The sequence below is a fragment of the Trachurus japonicus genome, chromosome 17 (assembly GCF_045865225.1).
Source record: "Trachurus japonicus isolate A0001 chromosome 17, Traja_1.0".
Taxonomy (NCBI): Eukaryota; Metazoa; Chordata; class Actinopteri; order Carangiformes; family Carangidae; genus Trachurus; species Trachurus japonicus.
In genome coordinates this window covers 4,508,332-4,525,861 of record NC_140923.1, presented here as the reverse complement: position 1 = coordinate 4,525,861, position 17,530 = coordinate 4,508,332, and the positions used below count along the sequence as shown (strand labels likewise).

At 44.9% G+C, this 17,530-nt stretch overlaps 1 protein-coding gene and 1 long non-coding RNA gene across 2 annotated transcripts; one reads left to right on the top strand and one right to left on the bottom strand.

The window, feature by feature from the left end:
* Positions 1 to 4,590: 4,590 nt before the first annotated feature.
* Positions 4,591 to 10,243, top strand: LOC146969826 (uncharacterized). Its single transcript, XM_085804551.1, has 3 exons — positions 4,591 to 4,977; positions 7,731 to 7,791; positions 9,255 to 10,243. Exons 1-3 carry the CDS (start codon positions 4,591 to 4,593, stop codon positions 10,211 to 10,213), a joined length of 1,407 nt encoding a protein of 468 aa, XP_085660677.1. The 3' UTR covers positions 10,214 to 10,243.
* A 6,188-nt stretch (positions 10,244 to 16,431) lies between these two features.
* On the bottom strand, positions 16,432 to 17,530 carry LOC146969825 (uncharacterized). The gene is made up of 3 exons (XR_015038120.1): positions 17,396 to 17,530; positions 16,905 to 17,284; positions 16,432 to 16,821 (listed from the first exon to the last, which is right to left on the bottom strand). It is a non-coding gene; the product is annotated as an uncharacterized LOC146969825 (long non-coding RNA).

The window sequence follows — 17,530 nt, the reverse complement described above, 5'->3', positions numbered from 1 at the left end:
AAATCACTTTAAATTTCAAGATGACTGCAATTTTTCAAGAATCCGTCACTGTGGGAAGCACTCGTTTTACATGGTAGCCTAAGCTAACCCTAGCTCATTAAAGCTACAGTTGGTATAAAGCTGACGAAAGTGAAAGTAAACTCCGTGACTTGGTGCGAATTTTCAAGACAATACACAGGTCCCTTTATGAACCTCTGGAGTCAGCTCATTCCAATTTTCAAGCTGGTACCACCACAGCACCTTTATATATACATGTGCTGCCAAAATGGTGGAATTTATGCAAATGTATGCAAATTTGCTCATGTTAACAAAGAATTTCAAAAAACTTGTAATACATTTTTTGTTTGTCTTAATGTAAATAATCAACTCAGTAATTTTCATGGAGATATCTAAAGGTTAAAAATTTTACCCTATTCACATGAGAAGATTAATAGGCATATGAATGGGCTATATTTGGGTGTTTTTCTAAACTTTCCCCTGATGGGATTCTTCTGGGCTTTTTTTCCCTCACTCAGGAGATGTTGAGGATACAAAATCAGTTGAGTTTGCTTCTGTTGCAATTTGTTCAACCTTTTTTCATAATATGACTGGACTACTCGGGGCAGAAACAGGAAACAGGACTACGAGACCTGATCCAGATCCAGTATTACCTCAAAACAAAACGTGGGCTTTTTTTTTGGAGTATGGAGCAGATTTCTGTAGCCGACGCCAGTAGGAAGCATGTGAATGTTACTGGTTGGTGTATTTTATGTAATTAAACATGTGCAATGGATCAATAAAGAGTTGGATTCATTCATTCAGAAGTTTCACACAAATCCACCTCAGGTTTTATTCATTTGATAAAACCATTTAAAGGAATAGTTCAACATTTAGTCAGATCCTCCTCTCACCATAATCCCTATAGTCATAGCAGTAGGTTTATTACCTTTAATTGTCGGTGCAAGCTATTTTTAGAACGGCGGAGCAGAGCCGTGAGCTGCTCAGAGCTACGCTACGGAGGCTCATTATGGGATTTCTTGGTTTCCCTCATCAAACTCATCAAATACACAATCCAACAACTCCACAACGCTCTGGTGGACAAGTTGTGACCTGCACATTCACCACGCTATGAGATAATCATGTAACATTATGTCACATTACGACACATGAAGCAAATACTCGGAACTACTTTCTCTTTTGAAATCCCTCCGCCCAGCAGCTGTGTCTGGAATGTAGTTCCGGCTCTTGATGTTGATTCACTGTGGAAACAGATATTGTTTGATGTTAAAAAATCCACTTTTCCACATATTTAATTACTTTTTTTGTTTCTGAATTTCTAAATTGTAGGGTCAGTGGTGCAAAGATGAGCTTTTTACTGCGATAACGAGTAAAAGTCTTCATGAAAGGTCACAGCCGCCCTTTGTTTGTTTAAAGCCTCCTCCATGTTTGTCACTGTAACCCAGAGTCATGTTCCTTTCGTCGGTCACTTCTCAGCTAATGCAGCCAACACATCAGGATTAGTGCTGTTGTTATATTCAGGGTAATTAAAAAAAAAGAAAAGAAAAAGATCTTGGACAGCCAATCAGATGTGAGGGTTTCTGTTGCTAGCCAGAAACTGAGATGTGATAGAAGGTCGACACTGAGCCCGTTCATCATGAGGTGAGTAGAACATGGCTCCACCTTTGTCTTCTGTTTGTTTCCATCCAACAATAGCAGCTGCAGCTCTGCATTCACACAGAGACAAACAGCTTTTCACTGTGCACACTAAACATTTCATACACACACACACACACACACACACACACACACACACACACAGGCCTGTGCACAAGAAGTCAGGTTTTACAGGCCGACGGCTAAAATTAGAGCAGTGGAGTTAACAAGCTGTGATCCAATAGGAGGCTCTGGTTCAGAGAGTAAACACTTAATTAACTGTTAACAGATATATTAACAATCATTATTATGTATTACTTAGGATTAGGAAACACATTCATTAATGTAGCCTATTACTCAAAGTTAGTTAATAAATGTAGAAGTTGAATAATGTAATTAGTTATCATTATGTATGCATTACTCAGCATTAATTAACACATTAGTTTATATATTAATGCTTAATCTATGTACTCGGTTTTTGTTTTCAACAGCCGTTGTAGGTACCAAATGTGTCCGGGCTGCCAGATTTGTCCGGGGGCCACGACTGGCGATGACGTGGCACATCGTGATTGGTCGTGAGGATTTATAAAAGCTGTAGGTAGACAAAAGTGAGCTATTTATATTTTCTAATGGTAACATTAAACATTTACACAACTAACAGTGACGAAAATGATTAAAACACTGTAATTAGCGGGGGCGTTCACGAACGTTTGTTTGACGTTGCCTAGGTCGGAGATCAGTGCCAAATCTGGCGAGAGTGTGTCGTAGAGACAGAGACAGGTCGTGAACAAAGTGGATTTTCTCCTGATGTGTCCCTCTGAAAATTGCCATTTTCGTGTCAAACGACGTACGTCGTGAAAAACTGCATTTTGCATGTAAGTCAATGGGACAGGCGGAAAAAAAAGAGCAAAAAAGACCAATCATTGGAGTTTAACAAACGTCTACTGCTCAGGCATACTTTCACCTAGAGACTCCATTTAAACTTTAAACAGTAGACACAAGTCTTGTGTATTGTCGTATTACTCCACGTTTTGATAGGTCATATAGTTTTTGATCAATCCCCGATCAATGACCATGATCATTTTTGGAGAAATTATGAGATTATAATGGGTGTGTATTGCATGGAATGTTCGTGTCAGAGCACGTGACATCATCAGTTAGAGTGGGAGAAATGCCAGAAAAACTCCAGATTTTTTCTCTTTCTACACTCGGCCCGGCCACAATTTACACTCTACACACATGATTTTTTCAGAATTTGTAAGACAAACTTGTTATCTCTCATATCAGAGAGACTTACAAAATTTACGGAATCAGCCTCTGAGTGCGGCCACGTCTGTCTCTGCTCCTCATTGAGTCCAATACAAATATTTTCTGAGAGGAGCAGAACGGACCGATGTTTTAAAACTGCCAGCGTCTCCAAAATATTCACTGTAGAAACACCAAATTGTACCAAATTTTTCAGGAAGTCCTTAGAGCAACGTTGATCTGTGTTTTGTTCTGATAGGAGTTACCGTTTTGTCACAGTAAGCCTTTTGCGAGACCAGTGCAGAGGCAGAAAATCACTCTTTTTCTCAACGTTTCTGTCTGTCTCAGCCTGGAGGGGCCCCTATCGCCGTGGTAACCTCCCTGAGTTGCCGTGGTAATGTCTGATCCTCAGGCCAGAGCTCGTTAACTTCATAAACAATCCACCTGGCGCTCGTTTAAATGTTTATAAACAGAGACACAGCTAAATCAGACTGACACAGGATGCAGCTACTAACTAACTATGTGTCAAGTCAGTCACACACACACACACACACAGACTCTAGAGCCAGCTTCATGTGATTACAGTTACACACACACACACATCAAAACACACAGGTAACATACAAATGCGTGCGGAAGCGCGCACTCCTCTCCCACACTCTAACACACACAGGTAACTTCATGTGATTACACACACACACACACACACACACACACACACACACAGGTAACCTAATGTGGTTACAGCTCCTCCATATCAGTGCTTATAGAAAGATGATCATGTGTCTGTCTAATCAGCTCTGTCTTGACCTTAAGATCGTGGGTTTGATTCCCATGTTGACAGTGTGGTATATTGATGTGTTGATGAAGAGAAGGGATCACCGCCGACACGTCTTTTCTTGCATTCAAAAAGAGTTTATTACAAGAAGAAGAACAGTGTACAAAAATGCCGAATCGTGGAGCATCTCTGGTGCCAAGAATTGAGATGACTCTCCCTTGGCCTGAAATCTCAAACCTTATATACGTTTTCTAAAACTCCACCTTCTCCCACAGAAGGATATGTTTGATCAGGATGGTCAGACAAAGACAGGATCTAAAAACAGAATTTATCCTTAGCTTTCTGACATTTAACCTCTTGACCAAGCTAACTTAAGAATAGATAGGCTAGTGTCCAGTATCCCCAGAAACTATGACCCACCAAGGGTAATAGACAAGAAACACATGTCTCAGGATACCTGACAAGACAGATTCTTTCTGTGCTAAATATAAAACCAGTGAAGCAGGGCATTAGTCTACACATTTCTTTACTCTAGAAAATACACAAAGAAGAACATAAGATAATACAAGACAATAAAGAAAAGAGTTTAGGTGGATAATATACTACAACAGAGATGGCACAACCGGCAGTAGCCCCGTGGGCCTTTCAAAATGTCCCCAGAGGAAATGTTCTAGTCTATTTAGCTACTCAGTTTTTGTTTTCAACAGGCCGGCTCTTATTTTGAAGTCCAGGAAGTGCGGGTGTAGCGGAAGCGGAGTGAGGTCATCACATCATCCTTTGTAGTCACGGAGCAACAGCAGCGGTAGCGGCGACATCAGCGGCGACGTCTTTACGCGTCTTCCCTCATCAGCAGCGGCTACAGCAGCGACGTCGCCGCGTAGAGTGAGTCTGTCCGGTGTCTTCTCTCTCTCTGGTCCGGAGCGAAGTAGAGAGAGATGTCGGTGTTGAGCAGCAGAGAGATGTCGGTGAGCGGCAGCAAGGCGGCGGCGGCGGCGGCGCTCCACGAGCAGCTGTCCGGCATCATGGGCGCGCTGACCCGGGCGGCGGTGGCGGAGATCTGCGCCGCGGTGGAGGAGGGATACGCGCTGCTGCAGCTGGAGCTCCGCCGCAGCCAGCGGGACAACCACGACCTGCGGAAGAAGCTGCACCTCATCCAGTCCATCGTGGTGCGGCCGGGCAGCGACGGTGCAGGTGCAGGAGGTGGTGGTGGTGGTGGTGGTGGTAATAAGGCTGCGGAAGGAGAACCGCAGCAGGAGGAGCAGCAGGAGCAGGAAGAGGAGGAAGAGGAGGACGGAGGAGCTGCCGTGGTGCTGCGGGCGGAGGTAGGTCACCTGTTGGGGCTCTAACACCTCCCATCGATCCATTATTGATCATAAAAGATAGCAGCTATAGGAGCTAAGCGACAGGAAGTGGCTGCTGTGGGTTTTACGGTGGCCCGGAGAGGTCAATACAACAACAACAACAACAACAACAGCAGCGGAGGAGGGGTTTGGCTCTTTTTTTTTTTTTAAACCCTCTTGTCCTTCTGGGTCAAATTGACCCAATCTGTTCCCTTACTCCGTCCATCCTTCCTTCTTTCTTTCCACAATCCTTTTCCCCTTCCTTCCTTCCTTCTTTCCCTTCGTCCTTCCTTCCTTCCTTCTATCACTTTATCCTTCCTTCCTTTTTTCCCTTCGTCCTTCCTTCCTTCCTTCTTTCCCTTCGTCCTTCCTTCCTTCCTTCTATCACTTTATCCTTCCTTCCTTTTTTCCCTTCGTCCTTCCTTCCTTCCTTCTATCACTTTATCCTTCATTCTTTCCCTTCGTCCTTCCTTCTAACCCTTTATCCTTCCTTCCTTCCTTCTATCCCTTTATCCTTCCTTCCTTCCTTCTTTCCCTTCGTCCTTCCTTCCTTCCTTCTTTCCCTTCGTCCTTCCTTCCTTCCTTTTTTCCCTTCGTCCTTCCTTCCTTCCTTCTATCTCTTTATCCTTCCTTCCTTCCTTCCTTCCTCTTTTGATCCAATGATCTGTTTCCTCCCTCTTTCCCTTTCCTTCTTTCCACAATCCTTTCCCCCTCCCCTCCTTCCTTCCTTCCTTCCTTCCTTCCTTCCCTCTTCTTCCTTCCTTGAACACATTTAGGTAGGCTAAGTCACCTGTTGGGGCTCTAACACCTCCCATCGATCCATTATTGATTGTAAAAGATAGCAGCTATAGGAGCTAAGCGACAGGAAGTGGCTGCTGTGGGTTTTACGGTGGCCCGGAGAGGTCAATATAACAATAACAACAACAGCGGAGGAGGGGTTTGCAGCGGACACAGTCAGCTGGAAGGTTCGATTCCCACCCATGATCCTTTGCACTAAATTAAATCACCCTCTTTCTCTCTATCTCTCTCATTTAATTTTTTGCCTTTTTTTTTTTTAAAACCCTCCTGTTGTCCTTCTGGGTCAAATTGACCCAATCTGTTCCCTTCGTCCCTCCATCCTTCCTTCTTTCCTTCCTTTCTCCTTTCATTCTTTCCACATTCCTTTTCCCCTTCCTTCCTTCTTTCTTTCTTTCTTTCTTTCTTTCTTTCTTTCTTTCCTTCCTTCCTTCCTCCCTCCCTCCCTTCCTTCTTTCCTTCGTTCCCTTCGTCCTTACTTCTTCTTCCTTCCCCTTTTGATCTGTTCCCTCCCTCCATCTTTCTTTCCTCCCTTCTTCCTTCCTTGAACACATCTGTTTCCTCCCTCCATCTTTCCCTTTCCTTCTTTCCACAATCATTTCCCCCTCCCCTCCTTCCTTCCTTCTCCCTCTTCTTCCTTCCTTGAACAAGTTTGTTCCCTCCCTCCACTTTTCTTTCCTTCCTTCTTTCCACAATCCTTTTCCCCTCCCTCCATTCCTTCCTTCCCTTCGTCCTTACTTCTTCCTTCCTTCTATCACATTATCCTTTATCCTTCCTTCCTTCTATCCCTTTATCCTTCCTTCCTTCTATCACTTTATCCTTCCTTCCTTCCTTCTATCCCTTTATCCTTCCTTCCTTCCTTTTTTCCTTTCGTCCTTCCTTCCTTCTATCACTTTATCCTTCCTTCCTTTTTCCCTTCGTCCTTCCTTCCTTTTTTCCTTTCGTCCTTCCTTCCTTCCTTCCTTCTATCACTTTATCCTTCCTTCCTTTTTTCCTTCCTTCCTTCCTTCTATCACTTTATCCTTCCTTCCTTCCTTCTTTCCCTTCGTCCTTCCTTCCTTTTGACCCAATCTGTTCCCTCCCTCCTTCTATCTTTCCCTCCTTTTCCCCTTCCTTTCTTGACCCAGGAGGACAACAGGAGGGCAATGAACTTTATTCAGTCTTCTTCAATAGACACTGTAAAAAAACATTCAATACAAAAGTCACATTAATAGATTCAGAGAAAAATAAAAAAGTCCATAAAATAAGAACAGTATATGATCAGTAAAATACCCTGGAAACACACGTCTTACGTTGTGTTGAACCCTCTGGGCCACCGTAGCGCTCATGGTCAAAATGTGCTTGACAGAGATAACCAGGATAATCACCTCGTTATCTCATGATTAGGCTAATCATCTCGTTATCTCGATATCAAAGAAAAAATAGTTTCTCTACTCGTTATCTTCAAGACAACGGGATGAAGAATATTAGTGAGCGTGTTTGACCTTTCCCAACCTCCGTAGTTTTGAGGACTTCAGGCTGATGGTGTTTATATCAAAGATCCTCGATAGAGAATCAATGATGTTGAGAATATTGTACGAATGATCATCGACACAGTGAATAGTTAACCCTTCATCTGGAGATCAATGAGGTTGATTAATTGGTCCGTGACGACGTGTGAATTATCTGGTGAAACCAAAAGGTCGTCATGGAGATGAAGTGTTAATTAACTCTGAGGTGATGGGATTAAGTCGGTGTGTTAACGATTTTATCAGATGGTCTTAATCCCTGATCTAGTTTTTGTTTTAATTAGCATCTCATTAACATTTTGATTAACCTCAGAGATGAATCAGCCAATCAGGTCTCAAGGGACGTTTATCTTTGTTAATTAGCAGGTTCTGTTGTTTTTTTCTTCTTTTTGTTCTTGAACGTCTCGTCTCTAACTGTTTCTGTCTCTGCAGCTTCCTGAGGTCGTGTTGATCAAGGACGAAGACTCGGACAGTGACGACACCTTCGAGGACGGTGAGTGGAGACCAAGCATCTGGTCCACTGGTCCATTGGTCTATTATGGCGCTTTTCCACTACACTTTCACGGCACGGCTCGGTAAAGGTGCTTTTCCACTACAGCTGAGTTCTTGTAGTATCTCCTCAGCGTGGGCGGGGGCGGCACGGGGGTGATTGCAGAGGCGATCGCGGGGCCGCCTTGTCCGTCTCTCTTTTTTCTTTCCTCTCGTCAGCTCCAAACTCACAAGTCTGCACCTCGTTTACGGACCAGTGTGGTTTTACACACAGCATCATTTAACTCAGGTGAAGGAATAACAACAGTCTTGATACAGATCAGCCGGCGCTGTTGCCGCGCTGTTTTTGAAATTTCCGCGTCTTCCAGTGACGACGCTCTGCCCAATCAGTGGAAGGCAGTCGGCTGACGTCACGTTTTAGTATCGCTTCGGCTCGCTTGGAACCAGGGCCGAGGAGGTACTAAAAAAGGGCTAGTGGAAAAACTAAAAAAGCGGGCCGTGCCGCGCCGCTCTAGTGGAAAAGCGCCATTAGTCCATTTGTCCACAGGTCCGTTGGTCCATTGGTCTATTAGTCCATTGGTCCGTTGGTCCAATGGTCCATTGGTCCGTTGGTCCATTAGTCCACATGTCTGTTGGTCCATTAGTCCATTGGTCCACAGGTCCATTGGTCTATTAGTCCATTGGTCTATTAGTCCATTGGTCCACAGGTCCATTAGTCTATTGGTCCACAGGTCCATTGGTCTATTAGTCCATTGGTTCACAGGTCCATTGATCCACAGGTCTGTTGGTCTATTAGTCCATTGGTCCACAGGTCCATTGGTCTATTAGTCCATTGGTCCACAGGTCCATTGGTCTATTAGTCCATTGGTCCACAGGTCCATTGGTCTATTAGTCCATTGGTCCACAGGTCCATTAGTCCACAGGTCCATTGGTCTATTAGTCCATTGGTCCATTAGTCCACAGTTCCATTGGTCTATTAGTCCATTAGTCCATTGGTCCACAGGTCCATTGGTCTATTAGTCCATTGGTCCCCCTGTCCATTGGTCCATTAGTTCATTAGTCCGTTAGTCCACAGTTCCATTGGTCTTTTAGTCCACAGGTCCATTGGTCTATTAGTCCATTAGCCCATTGACCCACCTGTCCATTGGTCCACAGGTCCAAAAGAACTCGTCCATGGATTAAAATTTTTGTTGTTGTTGTTGTTGTTGTTGTTGTTGTTGTTGGTGGTGGTGGTGGTATGAAAAGCACTATAGGGGAAAAAAAGTTGGCTTGATTGATTGATTGGACCACAAAACGAGGCTGTGTACTTTCTGCAGCAGAACTATAAAAGTCCCTGTTCAGAAATACAAGGTTTCCATCCACAGAGATGCTGAAGGGCTTTTAATCTGAAACATTACAGGAAGTGTTTGTATTGATTTCTGAACTCTGATCCAGACTGTTGATGATTCATTGTGTCTTCTCCTTCAGATAACCAATCATCAGCTGATGTTGGGACGGTAACGTCGTCGACTCCCATCGGCCGCGGCGCCAAGAGACTCTGGCCAGGAAGCGAGGAGGCGGAGAGGAAGTCGTCGTCGTCCGAGCAGCTCAACCACAAAACGCTCAAACTGAGCACAGCGCCACAGAAAAAGAGCGTCTCCATCTACTCCCTGGACTCTCCTCGCAGCGAGCCCGGCTGCTCCACTCAGCTCGGCGGCCTCGGTGGCGGCGGCGAGGTGGAGGCCGGAGATTGTTCCTACTCGTCACAGCTGGACCCAGACATCCAGCTGGTCCAGGACTGCTCGCTGGTGTCTCCCAGCGCCAACAGACAGACCTACTATGGCGGCGGCGGCGGCGGCCTGATGGAGGCCCAGTCCCCGTCGGGCCGGGCCGAGATGGACCTGAGCCTCACGTGGACCAAACAGTCAAAAGCTCAAATGTCGTTCGCTCAGTTTCACCAAAACGACAACATGGACGCCGGCGACGCGTTTGGACTCAAGCTGGTCAGCGTCTCGGGCTCGACGTCCACAGACTGTCAGCTGTCGGAGAGCAGCAACTCGGCCTTCGAGTACGAGGACGGAGACATGATGAACTTTGGCCTCTACAGGGACGGGGCGGGCCACTGTCAGCCGGGCGGCGGCGGCGGTGGTGGCATTGGCGCCCGAGGAAAACGCTTCTTCTGCTCCATCTGCAACAAGACGTACGCCACGTCGCAGAACCTGGACGTTCACATGCGGATCCACACGGGCGAGCGGCCGTTCAGCTGCAGCCAGTGCGGCAAGAAGTTCACGCAGTCGGCGCACCTCAAGTCGCACCTGAGCGTGCACTCCGGCGAGCGGCCATACGCCTGCACGCTCTGCTCCCGGAGCTTCATCGTCAAGTACAGCCTCAAGCTGCACATGAAGAAGTGTCACCCCAACGCCAGAGGGGATGACTGTGACCTGTAAATATACACAACAACGTTCATCTAATCATTAAATCCAGTGTTTTTCAACCTTGGGGTCGCCTGAAATGTCTAGTAATTGATTTGACTGATAAAAATGTTTTTATTTTTTAACTAATTATTATTCTTTTTGAAATTATGATTGAAAACACCACACACAATCTTAAAGGGATACACCAACATTTTTTTTTTCGTGTCTTGCCTCACTCCCGAGTCCATGACCAGCAGATAGACACCATCCTTTCGACTGTGCGTGCAGTAACAAGGGAGATAGAGCCGTATCGCCCGTAATTAGCTTAGCTCAAACACTGGAAGTGTATGGGTAGTGTTAGCCTGCCTCCACCTAAAGTCATCAGAGAAAATCTTCAGCAACTCTAAACGGACCGATCTTCGTCTCAGAGCTGACAAAACTCTCCGGTAAGGCATCTTGAGCGGTCAAATGCCGGTAACGGGACGAGATCGGTCAAAACGGAGGGTTCAAGCAAAGACGGTTTATTTTGGTTCAAGCTAGCTACATCGAGGGTAGGTTAGCTTCCTATTTCAAAGTAAAAGCACAAATTCTATCGTCATGGTTTTCTGTATGAAAAAAGAAAAGAAGGTTCTGATGAAGCCCACAGGGCGAAACGCATTGCTGCTGTTTTTAACAATAAATTAATTGAATGTACCCCATTGTGTGCGGTGGAACCTTCTTTTCTTTTTTCATGGTTTTTGTTCCTGATACCACCTGCACCAATGTGGAGTTTTATCTGAGCTGTGCAGGGGCAATCTCTTTTCTATTATGGTTTTCTGTATGTAAAGGGCAACGGGTGTTTTATTTTGTAAAATTAACTGGAAGTGCGTTGGCTAGCTTGAGTAGCGCCGAATTCGTCCGAACAAAATTGTAAACAGCTGGTATTTAGACAAATTAACGACACACTGCTGATCTAAACGGCTACTTTCTCGCCTAAAAATGTTTTAAATGTCGATAAAGTGATATATTTACAGAGTTTAGAGCTCAAATGAAATCAGCTTCTGACTGCTGGTTTCAGCTCGGGTAGGAGGCAGGCTAACACTACCCATACACTTCCAGTGTTTGAGCTAAGCTAATTACGGGCGGTACGGCTCTATCTCCCTTGTTACTGCACGCACAGTCGAAAGGATGGTGTCTATCTGCTGGTCATGGACTCGGGAGCGAGGCAAGACACGGAAAAAAAATGTTGGCGAATCACTTTAAACAACTTTACTTTCACTTTATCAAATATAAATCGTGTTCAAATAAAATGCTGCATATAAAAATATCGGAGCTGACGCATCTTGATTCATGGGTCGCCCCAAATTTGTGAAAATGGGGTCACGAGCCAAAAAAGGTTGGGAACCACTGATTAAATCTAACAATTAAAACATAACTTCACTAATTTTATAATAAACTGTTCTTATTTGATAGTTCCTGCTTCTTAATGTTTGATCATTCTCTCCATCATGTCGGTTTGTGATGAGCTGACGACCTCTCTGTGTGAAAATCAAACACACTTTGTGTTCATCATTGTTAATAAAAACTAATTCTCTGCTTGTTTTGTTTATATGACTGTATTGTAACTGTATTGTGTCTCCTTTGTACAATCAGGATTAAACTTTTCACACACAGATTTGAATTTCTTTAAACAGAGAAGAAGGAAGATGCTCATTTCGTTAAATAAAAAAAAACTTTTCATGAAAAACGTCAAACAGGTTTTAGTTTTTAAAAATCTAATACTTGGAAAGAAGAATACCGTATACATTTTTAGGAATATTGATTATGAGAAACTGATCAAACGATTGAAAGGATACTGGGGCTAACATCCTAATAGACTCATATTCATGATAATGATTATTTTGTTGCTAGAACATAAACTTTACTTTATTTTCATTTGGTACAGTGGCCCTCAGGGTCAAAACACAACCACAATTCACAAAACACAAGAACATTTCAGATTCCGTCTGTTTTACAGTTTTTTCCAATTGCTAAAACTCAATTTTGCAAACTAGGCTGGTTTTTATCAAAACAATTAACAAACCCACACACCCAAACTGCAAAATACTACGGAAGCCCTAAAGGGCCAAGTCCGTATAAATTTTTTTATTATCGTTTTCTCGTGATAACGACTTATTATTTCGTTATCTCGAGATAACAAAGTCTGTTTTCTCGTGATAACGAATTAATTTATTTCGTTATCTCGAGATAACAAAGACCGTTTTCTCGTGATAATGAAATAATCATAGAATGTGTGGTTGACATGGTTGCCAAGCAACATGTTTCCCCGGTGCAATCGCTTCTGCTTACGGGGAAGTAGCAGCTGGTTAGCTGCTGTATGTTCGTAGCAGGGGGCTACTACGTATTAACTGACTCGCCGCTCTGTGTGTGTGTCGCGGTGATAATTTAACCGTGAAAAGTAGGCTACAACACACACAACATAGCGTTACAGCCGCAGTGTTGTGAGTGAATCATGTCGGGACAACCAGGCTTCATGAATCCGTTTCACAGACCCCGGTGCTTGGGGGTCCATGGCACTGGTTCGACCTCCCATTAGTTCGACCTCCCATTGGTTCGAACTCCCATTGGTCCGACAATCGGAGTAATGAGAGTTCGAACTAATGGGAGGTCCTCATTAGTTCGAACTGGACTAGTTATTAGTCAAACTCTCCATTCTTACTGTTCACTATGCATTTATATCATTATTCATATAGGCTCCACCTGTCAATAAGACACACGTGGAAGAAGAGGTGCAGTTTATTGTGTTTCACCAACGAGGAGCTGTCATTACGCACGACTTTTACGCACTGCTGCGCGCTCATTAGTGTCCGTAATTAAACCTTGACACTCATATCAAATCAAACTTACATTACAGACAGGTGGATTGGGTTCTCTGTCTCTCTCTCCCACTCCGAACAGACAGACGGACGCAATCAGAAAGGAAACAGAGGCTGCGCATTGATCCTTTTTTCCTTTCTGGGATCAAACGGATCATGTGCATAATTAACTGCAAAACAAGCACTTCATATTAATAACATATAACGCTCATTATGCTTCCAGCCTGTCTAGCCTCTACCTGGTGTTTTTACTAAACTTAACCAACTCCTTTCTTCATTGCCTGAACCTAACCAAAGCCAAATTTACTTTTTTCTCTCTCTCTCTCTCAGTCTGCTGTCAGCAGCAGCGGCGGCTGCAGCAGCCTCGCGCCTGTGAAGTGGGCTCAAGCCGGCCAGGTTCAGCCGTGCTCGAGCGGAGGGGGGAGGAGAAAAAAAAGTGTATTTCTTTTTATACTCTGGGAGGGGGGGCTTTGATTATCAGTTTACACATCTTGATCAGCATTTATGATGGTTGTGCGCGATCTGACATGATCTGGCTCTCTGACTGAATATGGTGATATTCTGGGTTGCGTGTGTATGTGTGTGATGTGCGTAGAGAGAGAGAGAGAGAGAGAGAGAGAGAGAGAGAGAGAGAGAGAGAGAGAGAGAGAGAGAGAGAGAGAGAAAGCTGCATGCTCCTATCAATGGAAGAGCTTGTCAGAAAGTAGCGATGACAGTTCGAACTAACGGGACCACCCAGCTGGTTCGACCTCCTATTGGTCTGACTTGTGGTTGATTTTATCGGAGTAACGGGAGGTCGAACCAATGGGCAGTTCCCGTGCTTGGGCCGCCGCCGCCGCCGCTGCTCTAGTGGCGGCCGGGCACCGGGGTCTGTGAAGCGGATTCATGAAGCCGCTCCACAGACCCCGGGGCCCGGCCGTAGGTGGCTCACACACCCGGGGAAGGACATCCTGGCAGTTAAGAGGAGAAACTTTCTGCTTCTTGTTGTTGTTAAGTTTAGGAGCAGCGCAGCGGCTCGCGGCTGCAGCTCTGTTCACTTCATACACTGAGAATGGAGTCAGTGTATGAAGTGAACAGAGCTGCAGCCGCGAGCCGCTGCGCTGCTCCTAAACTAGAAGCAGAAAGTTTCTCCTCTTAACTATGCTGCCAGTATGGCCTTCCCTGGGTGTGTGAGCCCGGCCGCCCCCGCCGCCGCTGCTGCTACGGCGGGGAAGGCGAAGCTCACTGATCGCCTTAACCCAGCGGCGGCGGCGGCCGGGCGCACACCACCCTCACTGCCAGGATGTCCTTCCCCGGGTGTGTGAGCCACCTGTGTTGAGTGTTGTGAGTGAATCATGTCGGGACTCGGGACAACCAGGCTCCATGAATCCGCTTCACAGACCCCGGTGCCCGGCCGCCACTAGAGCAGCGGCGGCGGCGGCGGCGGCGGCCAAGCATGAAGCCTGGTTGTCCCGACATGATTCACTCACAACACTGCGGCTGTAACGTTATGTTGTGTGTGTTGTAGCCGAAAAGTAGGCTACAACACACACAACATAGCATTACAGCCGCAGTGTTGTGAGTCATGTCGGGACTCGGGACAACCAGGCTTCATGAATCCGCTTCACAGACCCCGGTGCCCGGCCGCCACTAGAGCAGCGGCGGCGGCGGCCTGGAAGCCTGGTTGTCCCGACATGATTCACTCACAACACTGCGGCTGTAACGTTATGTTGTGTGTGTTGTAGCCTACTTTTCACGGTTAAATTATCACCGCGACACACACACAGAGCGGCGAGTCAGTCAATACGTAGTAGCCCCCTGCTACGAACATACAGCGGCTAACCAGCTGCTACTTCCCCGTAAGCAGAAGCGATTGCACCGGGGAAACATGTTGCTTGGCAACAATGTCAACCACACATTCTATGATTATTTCATTATCACGAGAAAACGGTCTTTGTTATCTCGAGATAACGAAATAAATTAATTCGTTATCACGAGAAAACAGACTTTGTTATCTCGAGATAACGAAATAATAAGTCGTTATCACGAGAAAACGATAATAAAAAAATTTATACGGACTTGGCCCTTTAGGGCTTCCGTAAAATACCTCACATATCCTGCAAAATGAAGCACTGCAACCAACACTACATAGCCTATCATTATCAAAATCAAACTTTTGCACCAAATGGCACACACTTAATGCATATTACCAGATTGTTGTCTAACCAACTACACACTGTTGGGCAAAATGAAAAGCACTATCTTCAAATTGTAGAGAATTCTTCAGATTGTTCACATTATTTTTCACCCAAAAAGTCAGTGCAACATATGCACAGCAGATATATTTACAATGGAGTGTTTTGTAAAATGTTTTTGTGTCTTGTGGAATGTTTTTGTGCTTTATGAAATCTGTTGTGAAACGTTGTGTTTATGTGGTTGTGTTTTGACCGTTTTGACCCTCTAGTCTAGTAGCCAGGGGGGGTTCCCATGCACCCGAAAGATATATTTTTCTAACTTACCTTTTTGTAATCCTTAGGGTGTCTAGTAAATGATTTTTGATGATCCCCGCGCCAATTATTGTCCCATGCATGTTTTTTTTGACCATCTTTTGTGGCCATCCTGGATTTCCGACTGTGAAAAATGAAAAATTTAAATCTATATAGCTCCTGAACTATACGTCCTACAGAGACAGCTGACCCCATTTTATCTTTGTCTTGGTATGAGGAATTGGTAGAGATGAAGGTTGCCATGATTAAATCATGTGTGGTACATAAAAAATCAGAAAAACACAAAAAAAAGTTAAAACAACGGCGGAATTCTATCACAGGAACTCCTCCCCAATGCGTCCCATTGACATTTTTTTCCTAACTTTTATAATTTTACAATCTTCAAGATGTCTTGTAAACAAATGTTGATGATCCCAACCTGAATTATATTCCCATGTATGTTTATTTTGGCTATTTTGGCTGCCACCACCTGGATTTCCTAACATGATTTTTGAACATTCCGAAGTGTTTAATTTGGCCTTAAGTAGCTTGTGAGGGGTCAAACTAGGGGTTTTTCACTATTCTGAGTTGATTGCAAGCATTCGTTTTTCAACCAAAACACTCCTTGGTGGTAAAACAACAGCCACGCCCACATTTCCCACTCAGCGGAACCCCCGCACAAACACCCCCCACCACCAACAGAATGTATTACAGAGAACCTATTCCTTCGCATGGCAGAGGTTATCTTTTTGGTTGTCACATAAATATGTAAGGTATATTACTACTACATACTCAATATGATATAACTTATATTCTGTACAATGTGTGTCAAGTGAGTCAAAATATCGAGGGAAATTATGTTTATTCATCAGGGTCTTCATATTCAATCTCTTGATCCTCGTCTGCTTCTTCACCCTCCATCTTTTCAATTGTTTCCTCCAGCAGGTCAATGAGTGAAGGGGGGAGGATAGGGCCACAAGACCACACAGGTTCAAGGGTACCCTCACACTTCTCCCACCCTTGGCCAGGATCGTAGGGCTTGGGGCACCAGAATATTGGTGTGGCAGCTCTCTTATAGATGGCCAGACGGTGGTTCACGCGGTTGATGTGTGCAACCAGATTGTCCCTGCAAGGTGGGAGCCGGGAGAGATCCACCTTGGATTTGGGTGTCAGTGTTGAATCATCCCCGATCATCCTCTTCAGCATGATGGTACGCACGGTGTTCACCTTCCTCTCATGGGCCTGGCCATACATCAGACATGTGTATGCCTCAATGTCATCCACCACTTCAGGCGGCACTGTCCACTGGTCACCAAGTTTTCTAGGGAGATAAGTAATTATTATATCATAAAGTCTTACTGTATCAATGCCTATGTTCAGCAATAACTTGCTACTAAAAATCACCTAAAGGCTGTGTGGTACTCTTGATGGCTCTGCAGCTTCTTCAAAGGCCCGACCTTCCCTTTGCCCTTAAAGGCACTTGTAACGTCTTCCCCTGTGAAGACGTACAGGCCCAGCGTTGTTGTGCAGTATTCTGCCCCCTTGGATTTTGCCAGTTCACTGATATTTATAATTCTCCGATGCTTTCCAGTGCCGATATCTATATAGATGGTCAGCGGGATAGACTGGGCGTGGTGCAGGAGGATGAAGAAAATATCAGTGTCTGGTGTCCGCACCACAGCTGTCTTGTGTCCAAGCTTAGCAGCATACATAAGATACAAAACCACACGTGTATCTGTTTCTTCCTGCGTTGACTCTAGCTCTTGGATTTCACATGTGGTCACCTGAAACAAGTTATTGTGTAAGGTTTGATTTTATACATTACGGCGGTTCAATTACCCCCAAACGTGTCTAATTAAATGGTTATAGTGAATCATGCATATCAGTATACTCACATTGCCACCAGATGATTCCAGCTGATAGGCTTTGCCTTCCACAATTACCAACGCTGTCCCACATTTCTCAAGTCGTGATGCAGATGCTTTGCTGCCCCACACTTCTAATAGCAGTCTGCAGAGTTGTGTTTTGTT